The 16,412-nt window shown below is 42.3% G+C and overlaps 1 protein-coding gene across 9 annotated transcripts in view; it reads left to right on the forward strand.

Moving 5' to 3' along the window:
- Nucleotides 1-16,412, forward strand: part of LOC132815041 (transmembrane protein 241-like) — a 227,261-nt gene that overhangs the window by 79,228 nt on the left and 131,621 nt on the right. Inside the window, exon 14 of one of the 9 annotated variants that reach the window (XM_060823707.1) lies at nt 9,609-9,754. The exons of 7 other annotated variants lie outside the window; for them this stretch is intronic. In XM_060823707.1, coding sequence (XP_060679690.1) covers nt 9,609-9,689 — 81 coding nt within the window. In that variant the 3' untranslated portion in view covers nt 9,690-9,754. Of the gene's footprint in view, nt 1-3,996; nt 4,081-9,608; nt 9,755-16,412 lie in introns of those variants that run through there. One more of the 9 variants, XM_060823710.1, reaches the window with a different exon arrangement.

The following is a 16,412-nucleotide window of genomic DNA, read 5'->3' on the forward strand; positions in this document are numbered from 1 at the left end:
TTGAGAGTTGTGCCATTAAGTATATGAAAAATGATAAAGTGTACATTGAGTACCTAAGTATCCTGTGTGCAGTGCATAAGCATAGACAATTAAGCTGAAGTTTTAAAGTGTAATAATGCTACCACTTTTTTTTAAATATTAGCTGTAATTTTAATTTGGAATTATAGTATAGAAAGGATTAAGGTTGTAAGAAAACTATGCCTTTTTTCAGTGTTGGGTATTAATTTTGCGTTAGTGACATGTATCCTGAAGGGATAAAGTGCAGAAATGATAGCCCCCACTAGACAACTTGTCTACTACAGTCACTTAATTGCATAAGTCATGCAAGTATCCGCAATAAAGCATGCAGATGCTGATTTGATAGCCGCATCTCTTATAATTATTTTCTAATTAAATTCAATTTCTGAACCTGTGACTATTATGAAAAAAATCTTCATTAAACTCCTAGAGGAGAATGGTTCTGAGACCTGCCTCATGTGCAGAGCTAGTGGATGTAGTACACAGTGAAAAGAAATCACAGTTTGTCTTCAACAAAGATTTCCCAAGACCTTTCACAGGAACATTACCTAACAAATTTAACCACAGTCATGTTATTATTTAATTGGACTATGCTAATTATTTCATAACAATATAATTCTGCCTCATCTGATCTTAGCTATTGACTATTGTATTTGTCAACATTATTAGCCACACATGAACTATTTACCCATCTTAATTCTGAATCTTTACCAGCCGGCCAAGATTTTTTTCTCTCCCCCTTTTAAAATCTATTGGACAACATTAGATCATTATCTGTGTATTTTATTTGCCTGAGTGGTTTGATACTGAATTTGTTTGCTGATAGTCAATCTTTTTTTTTCCGACTTCGCTTATTTTATTACATTCTCAGCTGTCTTCCCCAACCCTACCTCCCTCCCGTTTATCTCTCAGCCCCCCCCCCCCCCAACCCCACAAACCTCACTCCTGATGAGGGGCTTATGCCCGAAACGTCAATTCTCCTGCTCCTCAGATACTGCCTGACCTGCTGTGCTTTTCCAGCACCACTCACACAAGTCTCTCCATCATCTACAGTTCTCGCTTTCTACTTATAACAAATAAACATCATGCTTTCATGATCAAAGATCCATGCCCTCATTATATTTTGCTTATTTTTGGATTTGTCATTTACGTCAGACACTTCCCAACAATTACTTGGCCTCAAATGAATCTGGTGTGAGAGTTTGCAAACATGCTGTTCATTTAACACTAAATCTGGGTTTAAGTCAAGAGGTAACTGTTGAATGAACGTGTTCAGTCTCTGAGAAGTATAAGATGTACTCCAAAATAAGTACGTTCAGTTTGTCAAACATCCTGGGATATTTTTTCTAGTGTGAATATATATTATTGCTGAATAAACTCATGGCTATGATAATGTAGATGAAAAATATTGGAAGCTTGTAGGAACTAGTTGGAGGCTGCATTTTGGCAACTTTGATTTAATAGGATTTTTTTTCATCAATACCTATCTTGTGAACAAATTGCTGCTATTTCATAAACTTTTTTGATGCTGTGGACGATTTTATAATTGCTCATCTTTTCTGTGATGGATGTATTTTCTTGATACACATCTTGATCATGTCCATTTTGATCACTTGGTCTTTCAATTGGTTTTACACTATTGAGGTAGCTTTTGCTTGTCCCCACTCAATTATGACAGGAGCAGTGAAGCAAGAGAAAAGGCAGCTGTAAGTTTAAAAAATAATTAGAGTAAGCAGACTAGGGCATAAAAAGGGTGATGATGAAGTAGTAATACCAAGGCTGGTGGAGAAATACGGGCAAGGTGGAATCATAGGCGATCCACAATTTTTCACTTTGTTTTTCTGAAAAATTGTGACTATGCATTTGCTCCAAAGTTGTACCCACTTTGCAATTAACTGCATCAAACATGAAGTAGATAACCCAGTTATCCATATAACAAAGATTCTGCTATTCTTGCAGCAGTGTTAGAGAGTCCTAAAGATGCACAACACAGATTCAGACCCTTTGGTCCAACTCGTCCATACCAACCAGATATCATAAATCAATCTAGTCCCATTTGCCCGAACTTGGCCCATATCCATCTCAACTCTTCTTATTCATGCGCATCCAGATGCCTTTTAAATGTTGTAATTATACCAGCCTCCCCCACTTCCTCTGGTAGCTCATTCCATACACACACCACACTCTCTGCGTGAAAACATTGGCCCTTGGGTCCCTTTTAAATTTTTACCCCCCTCACCTTAAACCTATGCCCTCTAGTTATGATGGCAGAGTTATATAAGCTTCAAGGAACAAATGACGTTTCACTTGGTATTTGAACAGTAATATTTCATAAACAAATTGCTTTCAGATGATGCATTCAGTTCATCTGCCCTACAGGAGAGGAAAGAAACATGGTAAAAGGATTGTGTGGTATGATTTTGATACGTAGTTGTATACCAGATGTGAGCATTTGTTCCTTATTTCACTGTTAATTAAAACCCGATTATTTGGCTATTATCATATTGCACCTTTATTCAAAAAAAGGAGGGAGACAAAAAAACAGGTAGCTGCAGACCAATTAGCATAACATGTTATCCATAAAATGCTACAGTCTGTTACGAAGGATGTAATAGCAGAATATTGAGAAATATGCAATATAGAAAAGCAGAGTCAGCATGGCTTCATGAAGGTAAAATCATGCCTGACACCTATGTTAGAATTCTTTGAAGAGTATCAGGCAGAATAGATGACAGGGATGCAGTAAATCTAATGTACTTGGATTTACGTTACATTAGATTAAACAGGATAAGAGTCCATGGTGTTGATAGGAGTATATTTGCGTTGATAGCGGATTGGCTAACTAATGAAGACAAGAGTTCATGCAAGGGCCATATTTTATGGTGGAAATTTGTAATTCCACAGGGATCAGTGCAGGGGTCCCAATTATTTACAATGTACACAAATGATTTGGAGCAGGAAAGTGAATATACTATTGCCACATTTGCATATGTCATAAAAAATCGGTGGGAAGGCAAGTGGTGAGTATATCACAAAGTCTGCTGAGGGAGGTTATCAGGTTAAATGGGTGGGCAAAACCTTGGTAGGTGGAAAATATCGGGAAAAGTGAGCTTATGCACTTTGGAAGAATAGAGGAGCAGAATATTATTTAGAGATGTAGATCTGTACAGTGGAAACAAACCCTTCATTCCAACTAATATCCTAAATTAATCTAGTCCTGCTTGCTAGCATTTAGTCCATATCCTTCCAAACCCTTCCTATTCATATCCCCATCCAGAAGCCTTTTAAATGTTGTAATTGTACTAGCCTCCACCAATTCCTCTGGCAGCTCATTCCATACACGTACCATCTTCCGTGTGAAAAAGTTGCCCCTGAGGCCCCTTTTAAATCTTGCCCCCTCATCTTAAACCCATGCCTGTTAGTTTTGCACTCGCCTCCATTTAAATGGAGAAAGATTACAAATATCTACACCATAGAAGGATTTGGAAGTTCCCATGCATGACTTACAAAGAGTAAGCATCCAAGTTAAGTGGGTAATAGTGAACACCAATGGAATGTTGGCGTTTGCTTCAGTGGGGACAGAGTATAGAAGGAGTAAAGTCTTGCTAAAACTATATAAGGTTCTACTTAGACCACACCTAGAATACTGTGAAGTTTTGGTCGAAGAAAAAGCATTGGAGGTGACCAAGGAAGGGTCACCAGTTTGATCTGGACATGGAGGGATTTTCTTAGGAGATGTTGAGTCGTTTGGGCTCTTGCTCATTGGAATTTAGAACAATGAGAGGTGTCTTATTGTGAAACATCCAGTATTCTTAGGGGACTTGACAAAAAGCAACTAGGTTGGATTTGGATATCTGGTCAGCATGGATGAATTGGACCGAAGGGTCTGTTTCCGTGCTGTACATCTCTCTGAGTCTAACTGTTATGGTGCCCACACTGTAAAAACTCGTTTGGTTCATTTACATCTTTTTTGGACAGGAAATCTGCCATTCTCACCTGATCTGACCTACAGAGGCACTGCAAGGTCATTGATGTGACCGTGTAGAAGTGAAGAGGTTATATTCCGTGTGGGGGAGTCCAGGACCAAAGGACATAATCTCGGAGTAAGAGGTCTGTCACTTAAGACAGATGAAGAGACATTTCTTCTGAGGCTAACAAGTCTATGGAATTCTTTATCACAGAGGGCTATCAAGGCTGGGCCATTAAGTATTTTCAAAGCTGAGATAGTCAGATTTTTAATCAGAAAGGAAATTGTGGGTTAAAGAGAAAAGACAATAAAATGGAATTGAGGATTATCAAATAATCCATGATCTTATTGAGACACTTATTAATAATCAAGCATGTTGGTGTGCATCTGTAATCAGATCAGGTAAGAATGGCAGATTTCCCTCCCTAGAGAACATTAGTGAACTAGTTGGATTTTTACAATAATAGACAGTAGTCACCATTAAACTAGATTTTTGTTCCAGAATATTATTGAAATTTGAATTCAGTATCTGTTATGGTGGGATTGAAAGCCACATCCCCAGAATGCTATACTTTCTTGCATTTTACTTTGTCATCTTGTTGCTCACTCACTCAACCTTTTTCTGTCCAGTGTCTATGTACCCTCCTGTTTACAACACTGAACACACTTCAGAGAGTACTAGCAGTAAAGCACTTTTATACATCTAGTAGTTGTGAAAAATGCTGTATAAATGCAAGTATTTTCTTTGAATTTTACAATCCATTTTTCCATGATCAGTTCTCTTGAAAGATTTTGTTCTACACAAGAAAGTTGCTCCATATTTCTGCAAATTTATCATCTTCAAGTACTTACCCATCTGTCTTTTGAAAGGAATATAGTTCCAAAGGTTTTTTCAAGCAGTGTGTTCCAGATCCTAATAACATTGAAGGAATTTCTCCTCCAGTTTTTTGTTCTCTGATGCAGTTCACATAGATTTCTGCTTTTACCCTGTGGCACTCGAGCAAGTAATTAGTGCCATTTGTCTATCTTTTTAATCGATTTCTAATCTATTTTGATTAATTTTTTTCACATCTATGACAACCATTGCTAAGTCTAAACATTAAGTGGTTTATAATAAGTGCTTCAGTGCAGTTTTCAATTTAATAAGGCTAGAGTATTTGATTAAAATTAGCTGTTGAAATTATTTGTGCCATTCAAATTTATTTTATTACAGCAGCATTTTTAAAAATTAGGTAGCCAAAAGCAATGTTCACCCATGACACCTTCACAAATGCAGATGTGACAGTAGCTGAAAGTATTTGTTTTACAGAATAAAATCTCCAGAGATAGAGGTTCAGTCCTTTCTTGACAGACTTTCAGTGCAAATATGTGATTAACACTGCAATGCAGAGCAGTATAGTTATGGGGGAGTGTTGCACTATCAGAGGCACCAGCATTCAGATGAATCATTTAACCAAAATCTCATCTGTTCTTTCATGTTGGATGTTTTTAAAAAAAAATCATTCATGCTATTTTGCAGAAGAACAATGGAGTATCCATGGTGCCCTGGCAATGTTTATCCCACGATCGACATCTGGTTATCATATTGCCATTTGTGAGAGCTTTCTTTGTGCAGTTTAGCTGCTTCATTTCCCAAATTTGAAATGTACTTGCTGTTGTAGAGTACTTAATTTGCTGGAAGGTGCATTCGGACATATGTACACATTTATTTTCTTCAACCCTCTCCCCTGTTTCCTCCGCTGTCTGCTCTAAAAACAAGTGAAGAGCTCATGGCCACCTTTGTAGATTGAGATTTGAGACCTTCCGTTCAGAACCTCTGCCACTTCCCTCATTTTGTCCAACCCATTCTGTAACATTGAAACAGCTATTACTAAAGTCACCAATTACATCCAGTGGAATTGTGGCAAAGGTAGTGCACTTTTCCTCCTCTTTCTTGACCTGTATGTATCCTTTTGCATGGTTGATCTCACCATCTTCCTCCATTGTCTCGTCATTGTTGTCTAATGGGTTGAGAATGTGCTTGCTTACTCCCTTTCTTCTCTATCTCATCAAAACCAAGGAATCGCTCACAATGGTTTAATTTCCCATGACTGTAGTTACCTCTGGTGTCCTCCACGTTCTCTTCTTGGACCCCTCCTATTTCTCATCTGCAGGCGCTTCTTTAATGACATTCTCCAAAAACACAATAGTTCTCACATATGTGCTGATGACCCCGAACTCGACCTCTCAGCATTCCTCTTCACTTTTGCTCTCTGTCTCTAAACATTAGATACTTTGTCTGCTTCTGGTGTTAAATATTGGGAAAACTACAACTGTTATCTTTGGACCCCATCACAACCTTCACTCCCTAACCATTGACTCAGTCCATTCCCTGGAAACTCTGAAAGATTGAACAAGTCTGTTAACATTGTTGGTGAGCTGTCAACTATATATTCACAGCACCTTAGAACCCCCTTTGTTCAGCCCAGTATCCTCTCTTAGTCTGTCATTGCCTCAGCTCATTGACTGCAGCCATGCACTGTGTATTTATTGCTTCTATTCAACATATTCATGGATTCTTCCCACATTAGGCGCTCCATAATCCAGAACCCTGCTGCTGTTAACACTCAGTCGACCATCAACCGTGCACTCCTTTGCCCCCTCACTTACACCTGGTCAAACAATTGTAAAGTAAAAAATGAGGTCTGCAGATGCTGGAGATCACAGCTGCAAATGTGTTGCTGGTCAAAGCACAGCAGGTTAGGCAGCATCTCAGGAATAGAGAATTCGACGTTTCGAGCATAAGCCCTTCATCAGGAATAAGAGAGAGAGAGCCAAGCAGGCTGAGATAAAAGGTAGGGGGGAGGGGCGATGGAGGTGGGATAGGTGGAAGGAGGTCAAGGTGAGGGTGATAGGCCGGAGTGGGGTGGGGGCGGAGAGGTCAGGAAGAGGATTGCAGGTTAGGAGGGCGGTGCTGAGTTGAGGGAACCGACTGAGACAAGGTGGGGGGAGGGGAAATGAGGAAGCTGGAGAAATCTGAATTCATACCTTGTGGTTGGAGGGTTCCCAGGCGGAAGATGAGGCGCTCCTCCTCCAGCCGTCGTGTAGTTGTGTTCTGCCGGTGGAGGAGTCCAAGGACCTGCATGTCCTCGGTGGAGTGGGAGGGAGAGTTAAAGTGTTGAGCCACGGGGTGATTGGGTTGGTTGGTTCGGGCGGCCCAGAGGTGTTCTCTGAAGCGTTCCGCAAGTAAGCGGCCTGTCTCACCAATATGGAGGAGGCCACATCGGGTGCAGCGGATGCAATAGATGATGTGTGTGGAGGTACAGGTGAACTTGTGGCGGATATGGAAGGATCCCTTGGGGCCTTGGAGGGAAGTGAGTGTGGAGGTGTGGGCGCAAGTTTTACATTTCCTGCGGTTGCAGGGGAAGGTGCCGGGGGTGGAGGTTGGGTTGGTGGGGGCTGTGGATCTGACAAGGGAGTCACGAAGGGAGTGGTCCTTGCGGAACGCTGATAGGGGAGGGGAGGGAAATATATCCTTGGTGGTGGGGTCCGTTTGGAGGTGGCGGAAATGGCGGCGGATAATACGTTGTATGCGCAGGTTGGTGGGGTGGTAGGTGAGAACCAGTGGGGTTCTGTCTTGGTGGCGGTTGGAGGAGCGGGGCTCAAGGGCGGAGGAGCGGGAAGTGGAGGAGATGCGGTGGAGGGCATCGTCGATCACGTCTGGGGGGAATCTGCGGTCCTTGAAGAAGGAGGCCATCTGGGCTGTGCGGTGTTGGAATTGGTCCTCCTGGGAGCAGATGCGGCGGAGACGAAGGAATTGGGAATATGGGATGGCGTTTTTACAGGGGGCAGGGTGGGAGGAGGTGTAGTCCAGGTAGCTGTGGGAGTCAGTCGGTTTATAATAGATGTCTGTGTTGAGTCGGTCGCCCGAGATAGAAATGGAAAGGTCTAGGAAGGGGAGGGAGGAGTCTGAGACAGTCCAGGTGAATTTCAGGTCGGGATGGAAGGTGTTAGTAAAGTTGATGAACTGTTCAACCTCCTCGTGGGAGCACGAGGCAGCGCCGATACAGTCATCGATGTAGCGGAGGAAAAGGTGGGGGGTGGTGCCAGTGTAGTTGCGGAAGATGGACTGTTCCACATATCCTACGAAGAGGCAGGCATAGCTGGGGCCCATGCGGGTGCCCATGGCAACTCCTTTAGTTTGGAGGAAGTGGGAGGATTGAAAAGAGAAGTTATTCAGGGTGAGGACCAGTTCAGTCAGTCGAAGGAGGGTGTCAGTGGAAGGGTACTGGTTAGTGCGGCGGGAAAGGAAGAAGCGGAGGGCTTTGAGTCCTTCGTGATGGGGGATGGAGGTGTACAGGGACTGGATGTCCATAGTGAAAATAAGGCGTTGGGGACCGGGGAAGCGAAAATCCTGGAGGAGGTGGAGGGCGTGGGTGGTGTCCCGAACGTAGGTGGGGAGTTCTTGGACTAAAGGGGACAGGACCGTGTCGAGGTATTGGGAGATGAGTTCGGTGGGGCAGGAGCAGGCTGAGACAATGGGTCGGCCGGGGCAGGCAGGTTTGTGGATTTTGGGCAGGAGGTAGAAACGGGCGGTGCGGGGTTGTGGGACTATGAGGTTGGAGGCGGTGGATGGGAGATCCCCTGAGGTGATGAGGTCCTGGATGGTCTGGGAGATGATGGTTTGGTGGTGGGAGGTGGGGTCGTGGTCAAGGGGGCGATAAGAGGAGGCGTCCGCGAGCTGGCGTTTGGCTTCAGCGGTGTACAGGTCAGTGCGCCAAACTACCACCGCGCCTCCCTTGTCTGCGGGTTTGATGGTGAGGTTGGGATTGGAGCGGAGGGAGTGGAGGGCTGCACGTTCTGAGGGTGAGAGGTTGGAGTGGGTGAGAGGGGTGGACAGGTTGAGTCGGTTGATGTCACGGCGGCAGTTGGCTATAGAGGTCGAGGGCGGGTAGGAGGCCTGCACGGGGTGTCCAGGTGGATGGGGTGTGTTGGAGGCGGGAGAAGGGGTCGTCAGAGGGTGGGCGGGAGTCTTGGTTGTGAAAGTAGGCACGGAGGCGAAGGCGGCGGAAGAATTGTTCAATATCTCGCCGCGTGTTGAACTCATTAATCCGAGGGCGTAGGGGAACGAAGGTGAGGCCCCTGCTGAGGACTGATCTTTCATCCTCAGAGAGGGGGAGATCTGGACGACGGCTGGAGGAGGAGCGCCTCATCTTCCGCCTGGGAACCCTCCAACCACAAGGTATGAATTCAGATTTCTCCAGCTTCCTCATTTCCCCTCCCCCCACCTTGTCTCAGTCGGTTCCCTCAACTCAGCACCGCCCTCCTAACCTGCAATCCTCTTCCTGACCTCTCCGCCCCCACCCCACTCCGGCCTATCACCCTCACCTTGACCTCCTTCCACCTATCCCACCTCCATCGCCCCTCCCCCTAGTCCCTCCTCCCTACCTTTTATCTCAGCCTGCTTGGCTCTCTCTCTCTTATTCCTGATGAAGGGCTTATGCTCGAAACGTCGAATTCTCTATTCCTGAGATGCTGCCTAACCTGCTGTGCTTTGACCAGCAAACAATTGTAAAGACCACGTCTTTGTATTTTTGTGATTTTTTTTAAATGTGGACTGAAATAAGGAAAAAAAACTGTTTAGAAACACAGGGACTTACAAGGATGGGTGCATTTTGAAAGGAAGATATTTGTTACCCATTCTGAAAGCCGTTTGTGCAGCTGAAGATTCAGGCCATGTGCAGATGAACTGGAGCTGAGGGGTTGTTTCCAAGTGAACTTGGTTGGTTTGTGGACTAAGCACTGATTATGAACAGCCGACAAAAAGGTGATGGCTTGTCAGGTGAGTGAACAACTCGGGCTTATAAGCAAGACAGAAAGAAACTATTCAAATCTATTAAAAATCTTTTATTTTCAGTTCCCTTCTTCCTTTACCCCATATTTCAAATCTCTGCCAGCCCCATATTCTTCCTGAAGTCCCCAATTCTCTAATTCTGACCTCTTAAAAGCCTCCAATTCAAATTGCTTGGGCAGTGGTGACTATCCTTTTAACTTGTAAAACTCAGCTTTAGAATTTACTCCCTAAAATTTTACATTGCTTTTACATGGCCTTCCTTCTCTGAAACTTTCCTTAAAACCTATCTCTAACCATTTGGCCATTTGAACTAGTGCTCCCTTTGGAGTTCAGTACCATTTTGCTTTGTAATGCTGCTCAAAGTGCCTCAGGATGCTTTGTCACAGTAAATTCTCTATAGAAATACCAGGTTTTATTTTTACTGAGGGTACAAAAGATATTGTATCGTTAAATATTTTATTTCAAAATCATAAAGTCACAATGAAATTCTTCTGATTTTTAGCCAATTAGTGAAGTCACAGATTTAATCAACAGACATTTACTTTCAGCTAGGCAATAGTGGAGTAGTCACCCTCAATAACCTGAGCTTCACTGAGCAAGGATGGTACAATCTGCCATTTCTTTTTTTACCTCAAACCCATCACTGTCCAGCAGCTCCCCTGGTTTGCAATGTGTATATTTGGGCTTCGGTTGAGGGCAGTATCTGTTTTTATTACGGTGCCCCGAGGTGGGAAATGGATTACTACATGAAAAGTGGCTGCTCAAAAACTGGAAAGTGCGCCATTAAATCATGGCCAAACATAATTCGGGAGAAAAAGGCAAATTTCAACTGTCATCACAAATTGCACTTTTGTATTTTGAGAATATCATTTTTTTTTCCAAAAGAGTTCACGTGGCATTATTTTTTCTTTATTTGTTTTCTCCATCAGGTGGAGAGTTTGTGGAAATTTACAAAATGTGCTATTTAGATTCTTTTGAATTCATATTTTGTCGTAGCAAATGAATTTTGATTCTTGAATGATTTTCCTTCCTGACTGAGCAACTAGGGCTACTTTCACTTCCTGTAACTTGCAGTTAAATCAGGACCTGAATTTTGCAGTAATGACAATGAAGTTGCACGCTATGTCTAGCCCATGCAACTTGACTACCACTTCACCACTGCCTTTATGGTTGAGACCATGGCACTTCCCACAAACACCACGTGGACGAGAGAGAATGAGTTAAATGCTGCAGTTTGATCTTCAGAGTTCCTGACGCTGTCTGAAGCCTGAAATTAAACTGTAGACATCTAAACCATCTTGACTGCCCATAACTCTGGATAAATGAACTAAAAACAGGAAATTATTGTACTTAGCCATTCTGTAATTTAAAAAAAAATACAATTTTGATTTTTGTTTTAGACACAAGGCCGGTTCTCTCCAGAAGACTTGTGTGGAAATCAGTGATTTCATCTGTTCAAGGTTGTTTGTCACATGATGCTGTAAGAGATGTGCCACAGTTGATTATAACGTGTAATAATGTGGAGAAAATGGTTCACTGAATTTAAGTACCATGCTATTAACTTTAAGAGTCAAACACCATTACAACAAATGCCAAAGTGATAGTCTCTATTCTTAGTTTTAACTATCTTAAGTATAACACATTATGAGAATTTTTCTGGTGGATTCAAGATGATCTCTGCAATAAAGTAGAAACTGTGTTTTTTAAATTTTTCTGTATTTTTGATTTGAGGACTGAAATAGGAAAATCACTGTTGTAAAAGCCAAAGATTATTGAAGGATTGCCACACTTATTCTCTGGGTAGGCATTGTGCACATAGTCCTTGAGTAGTGTTGGTTTCGCGTGTGTGTGTGTGTGTGTGTGTGTGTGTGTGTGTGTGTGTGTGTGTGTGTGTGTGTGTGTGTGTGTGTGTTATCATTGGCTATTTGTCTGGGTAATGTTGTTTCACCAGGAAGCATTGTTTCTCTATCATTTATTGTTGCTGTGGTGGCTATTATCATTCTGTTTCTGTTGTTAGGTAGATGTGAAGCTCTGGATCTGGTGGTTGATATATGTTCTGTGTAGGTAGCATTTCTTCCTGATCAGTTCTCTGCCCACCAGTTGCAGACATAGCTGTGGTTACGACCCTGTATCTGGACATTCACTTCCACTACAGATCCTTAAAGTGATCGCTACTCCACACAGGTTCCAGGTTGGGTTAAGTTTTGTTGAGATCAGTGAATGTTTGTACCTTGATTGGTTTTCGATACACTACTCCGACAATGGTTTGCAACAAGAGCAGATATTGTGAGAGAAACTCAGCCGGTCTGGCAGCTTCTAGAGAAAAATGTTCTGAAAAAGGGTCACTGTAACCAAAATGTTTACTTTGTTTTCTCTCCACAGATGCTGCCAGACCTGCTGTGTTTCCCCAGCAATTTCTGGTTTTGTTTCTGATTTCTAGCATCCAACATTCTTTTGGTTCTTGTGTTCAATGATTTTGCAGTTGTGTCAAAATGAAGCTTCGCTTTCTGCCTTTTTACCTTGACCAGTTCACTCAACTGTTCCTATTTCTGGCTTCCGTAGCTGTTTTTGTAGTTGGTTACTGTTCCTGTGCAGCATTACATTTGTCTTTGTACACGACTACTTTCCATGCCTTCAGTAGGTGTGTTTCTTAGTTCGAGGATTGTCATGTGTACATGTGTGTTGGATTTGCTTTATTTCTGCTGCTGCCTTGGCCATTCCGTTTGACTGGGGTCAGTGTTGAATTTCCCTTTATTCATGAAGCGACTGAATCTTTCACTTATGAACTGAGGGTCATTGCCACTTGTAACGATGTCAGGAATGCCACAACAGCTGAACTATCCTTTTGGGTATTCAACAATAGTTGCTAAAATTATCAAAATCAACTCATCCACTTCCCAATGGTCAGATTAGTCATCTGCTATGTCAAGTTATTCAGTTCCTGTCAGTTCCTGTGAAGGTTGAGAGATCTACTCTCAACTTCATCTATTGTCTGTTGATGATGTTGGATGTCATCAGTGCCTCTCTACCTGGCGTTTTACAGTGGACCATCCCAGGCTGTCAATCCATATCTATTTACCCAATTTAATCACAGTAACAGATAAGTCCTCAATACTGTCTGGCCATTCATTTATTACACTTTGCAAAAGTTCCAGACCTACATGTAGTTTGAGCGAGGTGATGTGTATCAGTTATATTCAGTATCTCTGCTGGCTACATAATTTCCAGGGCATGAAGAAATGCTGCTTCATGTTGAATCTGGAAGGTTTCACAGTCTGTTGGAGTGCCGCCTACTTCCTTCATTGGGAGTGATGCTCGCGACAGAGAGTCCGTAATATTCATCTGCTCCCCTTTCTTATGTGTCACATTCAGATGACCTCTCCATAACTGAAGTAACATTCTTTGCAGATGCCTAATAAAAGTTGAGCAAGACACTTTGAAGCAGTTTGTGTTGGACTTGCCTGTCACTTTGACCCTTTCAAGTGGGTATTGGTGAAAATGTTCACGAGCAAAGACAATGGCCATGGCACTCTTTCTTACCACACACTGTCGAATGCAGTATTCCTAAAAAGTGTCTTTTGTGCATGTTTGGACCAAGACTATAATCGAGCCAGGAGTTATGGCCCTGATGGGATCTGAATAAAGCATCAGTTAGCTAATTATGCTATTGCGAGTTCTTGAAAGCTGGAAAGTTAATGTATCTGGTGTCTTTGCAGTTTTTAATACTTTTTGAGTGAATTGAATTTGGGGTGAAGCATCTTTGAAATTAGGGAGTTCAGAGTGAGACTGAGAGAGACCACTGCTGCTGATTTAAAGAAGTTTGCAAATGCTTCAACCTCCTCTCTTGCACTGCTTTGAAGGTCTCCCTAATCTCTGGAAATAGGGATGTATATGGCTCCACGTCCTCCACTCCCCACATACATGACTGAATGTGGAAGGACTGTAAAGTTTTGACTTGATCTGTTGTGGGATCACTCAGCATGCAAGGAGAACTAGTTAGAATCTTTTTCTGTTAGAGATAATTATTACAAAATTTAGCGTTTAGTGGATAATAATATTGCATATTAGATTTCAGAATTGCAAATTGGAAGATTAATTACAGATCAACTGGTCATTAAAGCAGCAAAGAATCCGTTAAGGGGGCAGTGCAATGTTGGTTAGCATTTTGGAGATAGTTTCTATTCTAATCTGTAGATACTCAAATAAGCCATTTGGCCCCTTGCCTGTTCCATCATTCAGTTAGAGAATATTGAAATATTGTCATTTATCCACCTCACCAGTTGAAACCCTTACCTGACAAAACACTTCTGAAGCACTGAATGGCCAAGTTCTAATTAGAAGTTTCTGTCTCCTCATGGAAGAGGAAATGCTTTCTACCTGAATGAATCATTTTCTTTTATTTTCCTAATGTATAATGCTCAAAGCAATAAATGTCAAGTTTATGAAACCTGCACTCCTATTTGAAGCCTTGCAGTCGTTATAACCTGGTCACTCATTCTGTTGAATCTGCACTGCACTCTCTCCAAGGCCATTGTACCTGTTCTGAGATGCAGCACTCAGGACTAAAGGCAATACTCCCAGCTGAGCTCAGACTTTCTGTCAAACCGGAACATCACTTCCTCTCTTCTGTATTTCAGGCCTATTGCGATAAATGCAAATATTCTATTAGTCTTTTTTGATATTTGCTTTGTAGCTAGCCACTAGTTTTAGTGATTTGTGTACACTGACATCTGAAATCAATGTAGATGGCTGCACATTTCCTCCCACTGAGCTCCACTTGCCAACTACTGAATCTGTTGGTTGTTTTTTTTTAAAGTTCTGCTCCATCTGCACTGGTTATTGTGCCTCCTCTTTTAGTACCATCTACTAACTTTGATGTACGATACTCTGGATTCCTGATGAAGGGCTCCGGCCCAAAACGTCGAATTTCCTGTTCCTTGGATGCTGCCTGACCTGCTGTGCTTTAACCAGCAACACATTTTCAGCTCTGATCTCCAGCATCTGCAGACCTCACTTTTTACTGTATGATACTCTATCCCTTCAGTGATGTCCATGTGAAAAACTGAAGCCTTGGCATGAGTCCCTTGGGAAGACTTGTGGCCTATTTTGTTCTACCAAGTCTATTTAATATACTACCAGGACCTTTATTACCATAGTTTCTTGTATTTGTTAGTTACCTTTTACAGTCATTAGTAATAATCGATCTTTTTATTTGCTATGTGTCTCATTTGTAAAATTTTTTTTCCAGTACATTTTGTACAGATTATATCATTGCCTAAATGCCAGAAATACACTTTCTTTGAAAATCCAGTTGAAGAGAATTTCAAAGAATATGCATTTTGAACGCAAACACCACAATAATGAAATATGAGACTTCAGAGAGTAAACACTGAAAACCCACATTCCATAATAACAAACTGATGAGTGCTCACACTGCCATGGACATCTCTGCACCAAACCACAAAGGCAGTCATAGTATCATTAAACTAATCTTGATTTTATTCTTATAATTATTTAACTGATTTGTTTGTGGCATCTGTTAACCAATAATTGCGAAGACTCACGAGGAAATTTGTATATTATTCATAGCGTTAAATATAACTCTGCATACGCAAAATCAATGATACGAAATGGCCATTGAGCAGATCAAATCCATTCTGAGGAAGGGTCACTGAATCTGAAACGTTAACTCTGATTTCTCTCGACAGATGCTGCCCGACCTGCTGAACCTTTCCAGCAATTTCTGTTTTTGTTTTAAGATCCAACTGTCCCATTAAAGCTTCTAGCTGCTTTGATGCTTTGGAATGAGCAGGTGGAATTTTCCTGCTCTAGGTATGGCTCCTCAGTGTGTTCCTGCCACTGATTACATCACACAGTGGCAGGGTGGGAAACTTGTCAAGCTTTTTGCTAAGTGGAAGCAGGAAGCCAGTTTGCACGCTTCGGACCGAATTACCCATTTGTTAGCGTTTTGCGAGTGGCCAAGTTATTTGCCTGCATGTGTTGGTGGTTGGTAAAGTAATTTAAAAGCTCCTTAATGCCAATTAAAAGAGGCCAATTAGGATCTGCCAGTGAGATTCCAGGCTACCACAGAAGCTAGTTTCATTTTTTTGATACAGTCTCCTTGCCTTGGGATCTGGATCGACATCAACGTCCTGCCTATCTGGATGCAGTGGGCAGCTGTGGGGATGTCCCATTGATGGATTTACCGATGAACCTACCCCTACTTCCCCTAATGTGCCCTAGCTGCAATTTAAATATTAGGGAGTAAGAGGGTGCCTCTGTTTTGAGTTGTCCTGCTCCTCGCTTTTCTTCCATTGGAGTTTGCTACCCCTTTCAGGCTGAGTGGCCTCCAGCTTTGAGAGCTTGTTGTCCTTAATTGGATAAAGAGTTTGTCCCTAGACAGAAAATTAATGGACAATGGTTGTGTTGCACAGATTGGCCCTCTGACCCACGTTTGAGCCTGACAGCGGGTTTCAGAATTCAACGTTTCAGGTATATCCCTTCTTCAGGATTGTGGGTAGGTGTAGGGGGTGCTGCAGATAATGGGAGTGGCAGGAGCAGGGTGGTGAAGTGGGGAAGAGGTGAAGACAGGTA

The sequence above is a fragment of the Hemiscyllium ocellatum genome, chromosome 4 (assembly GCF_020745735.1).
Source record: "Hemiscyllium ocellatum isolate sHemOce1 chromosome 4, sHemOce1.pat.X.cur, whole genome shotgun sequence".
NCBI classification, from domain to species: Eukaryota; Metazoa; Chordata; class Chondrichthyes; order Orectolobiformes; family Hemiscylliidae; genus Hemiscyllium; species Hemiscyllium ocellatum.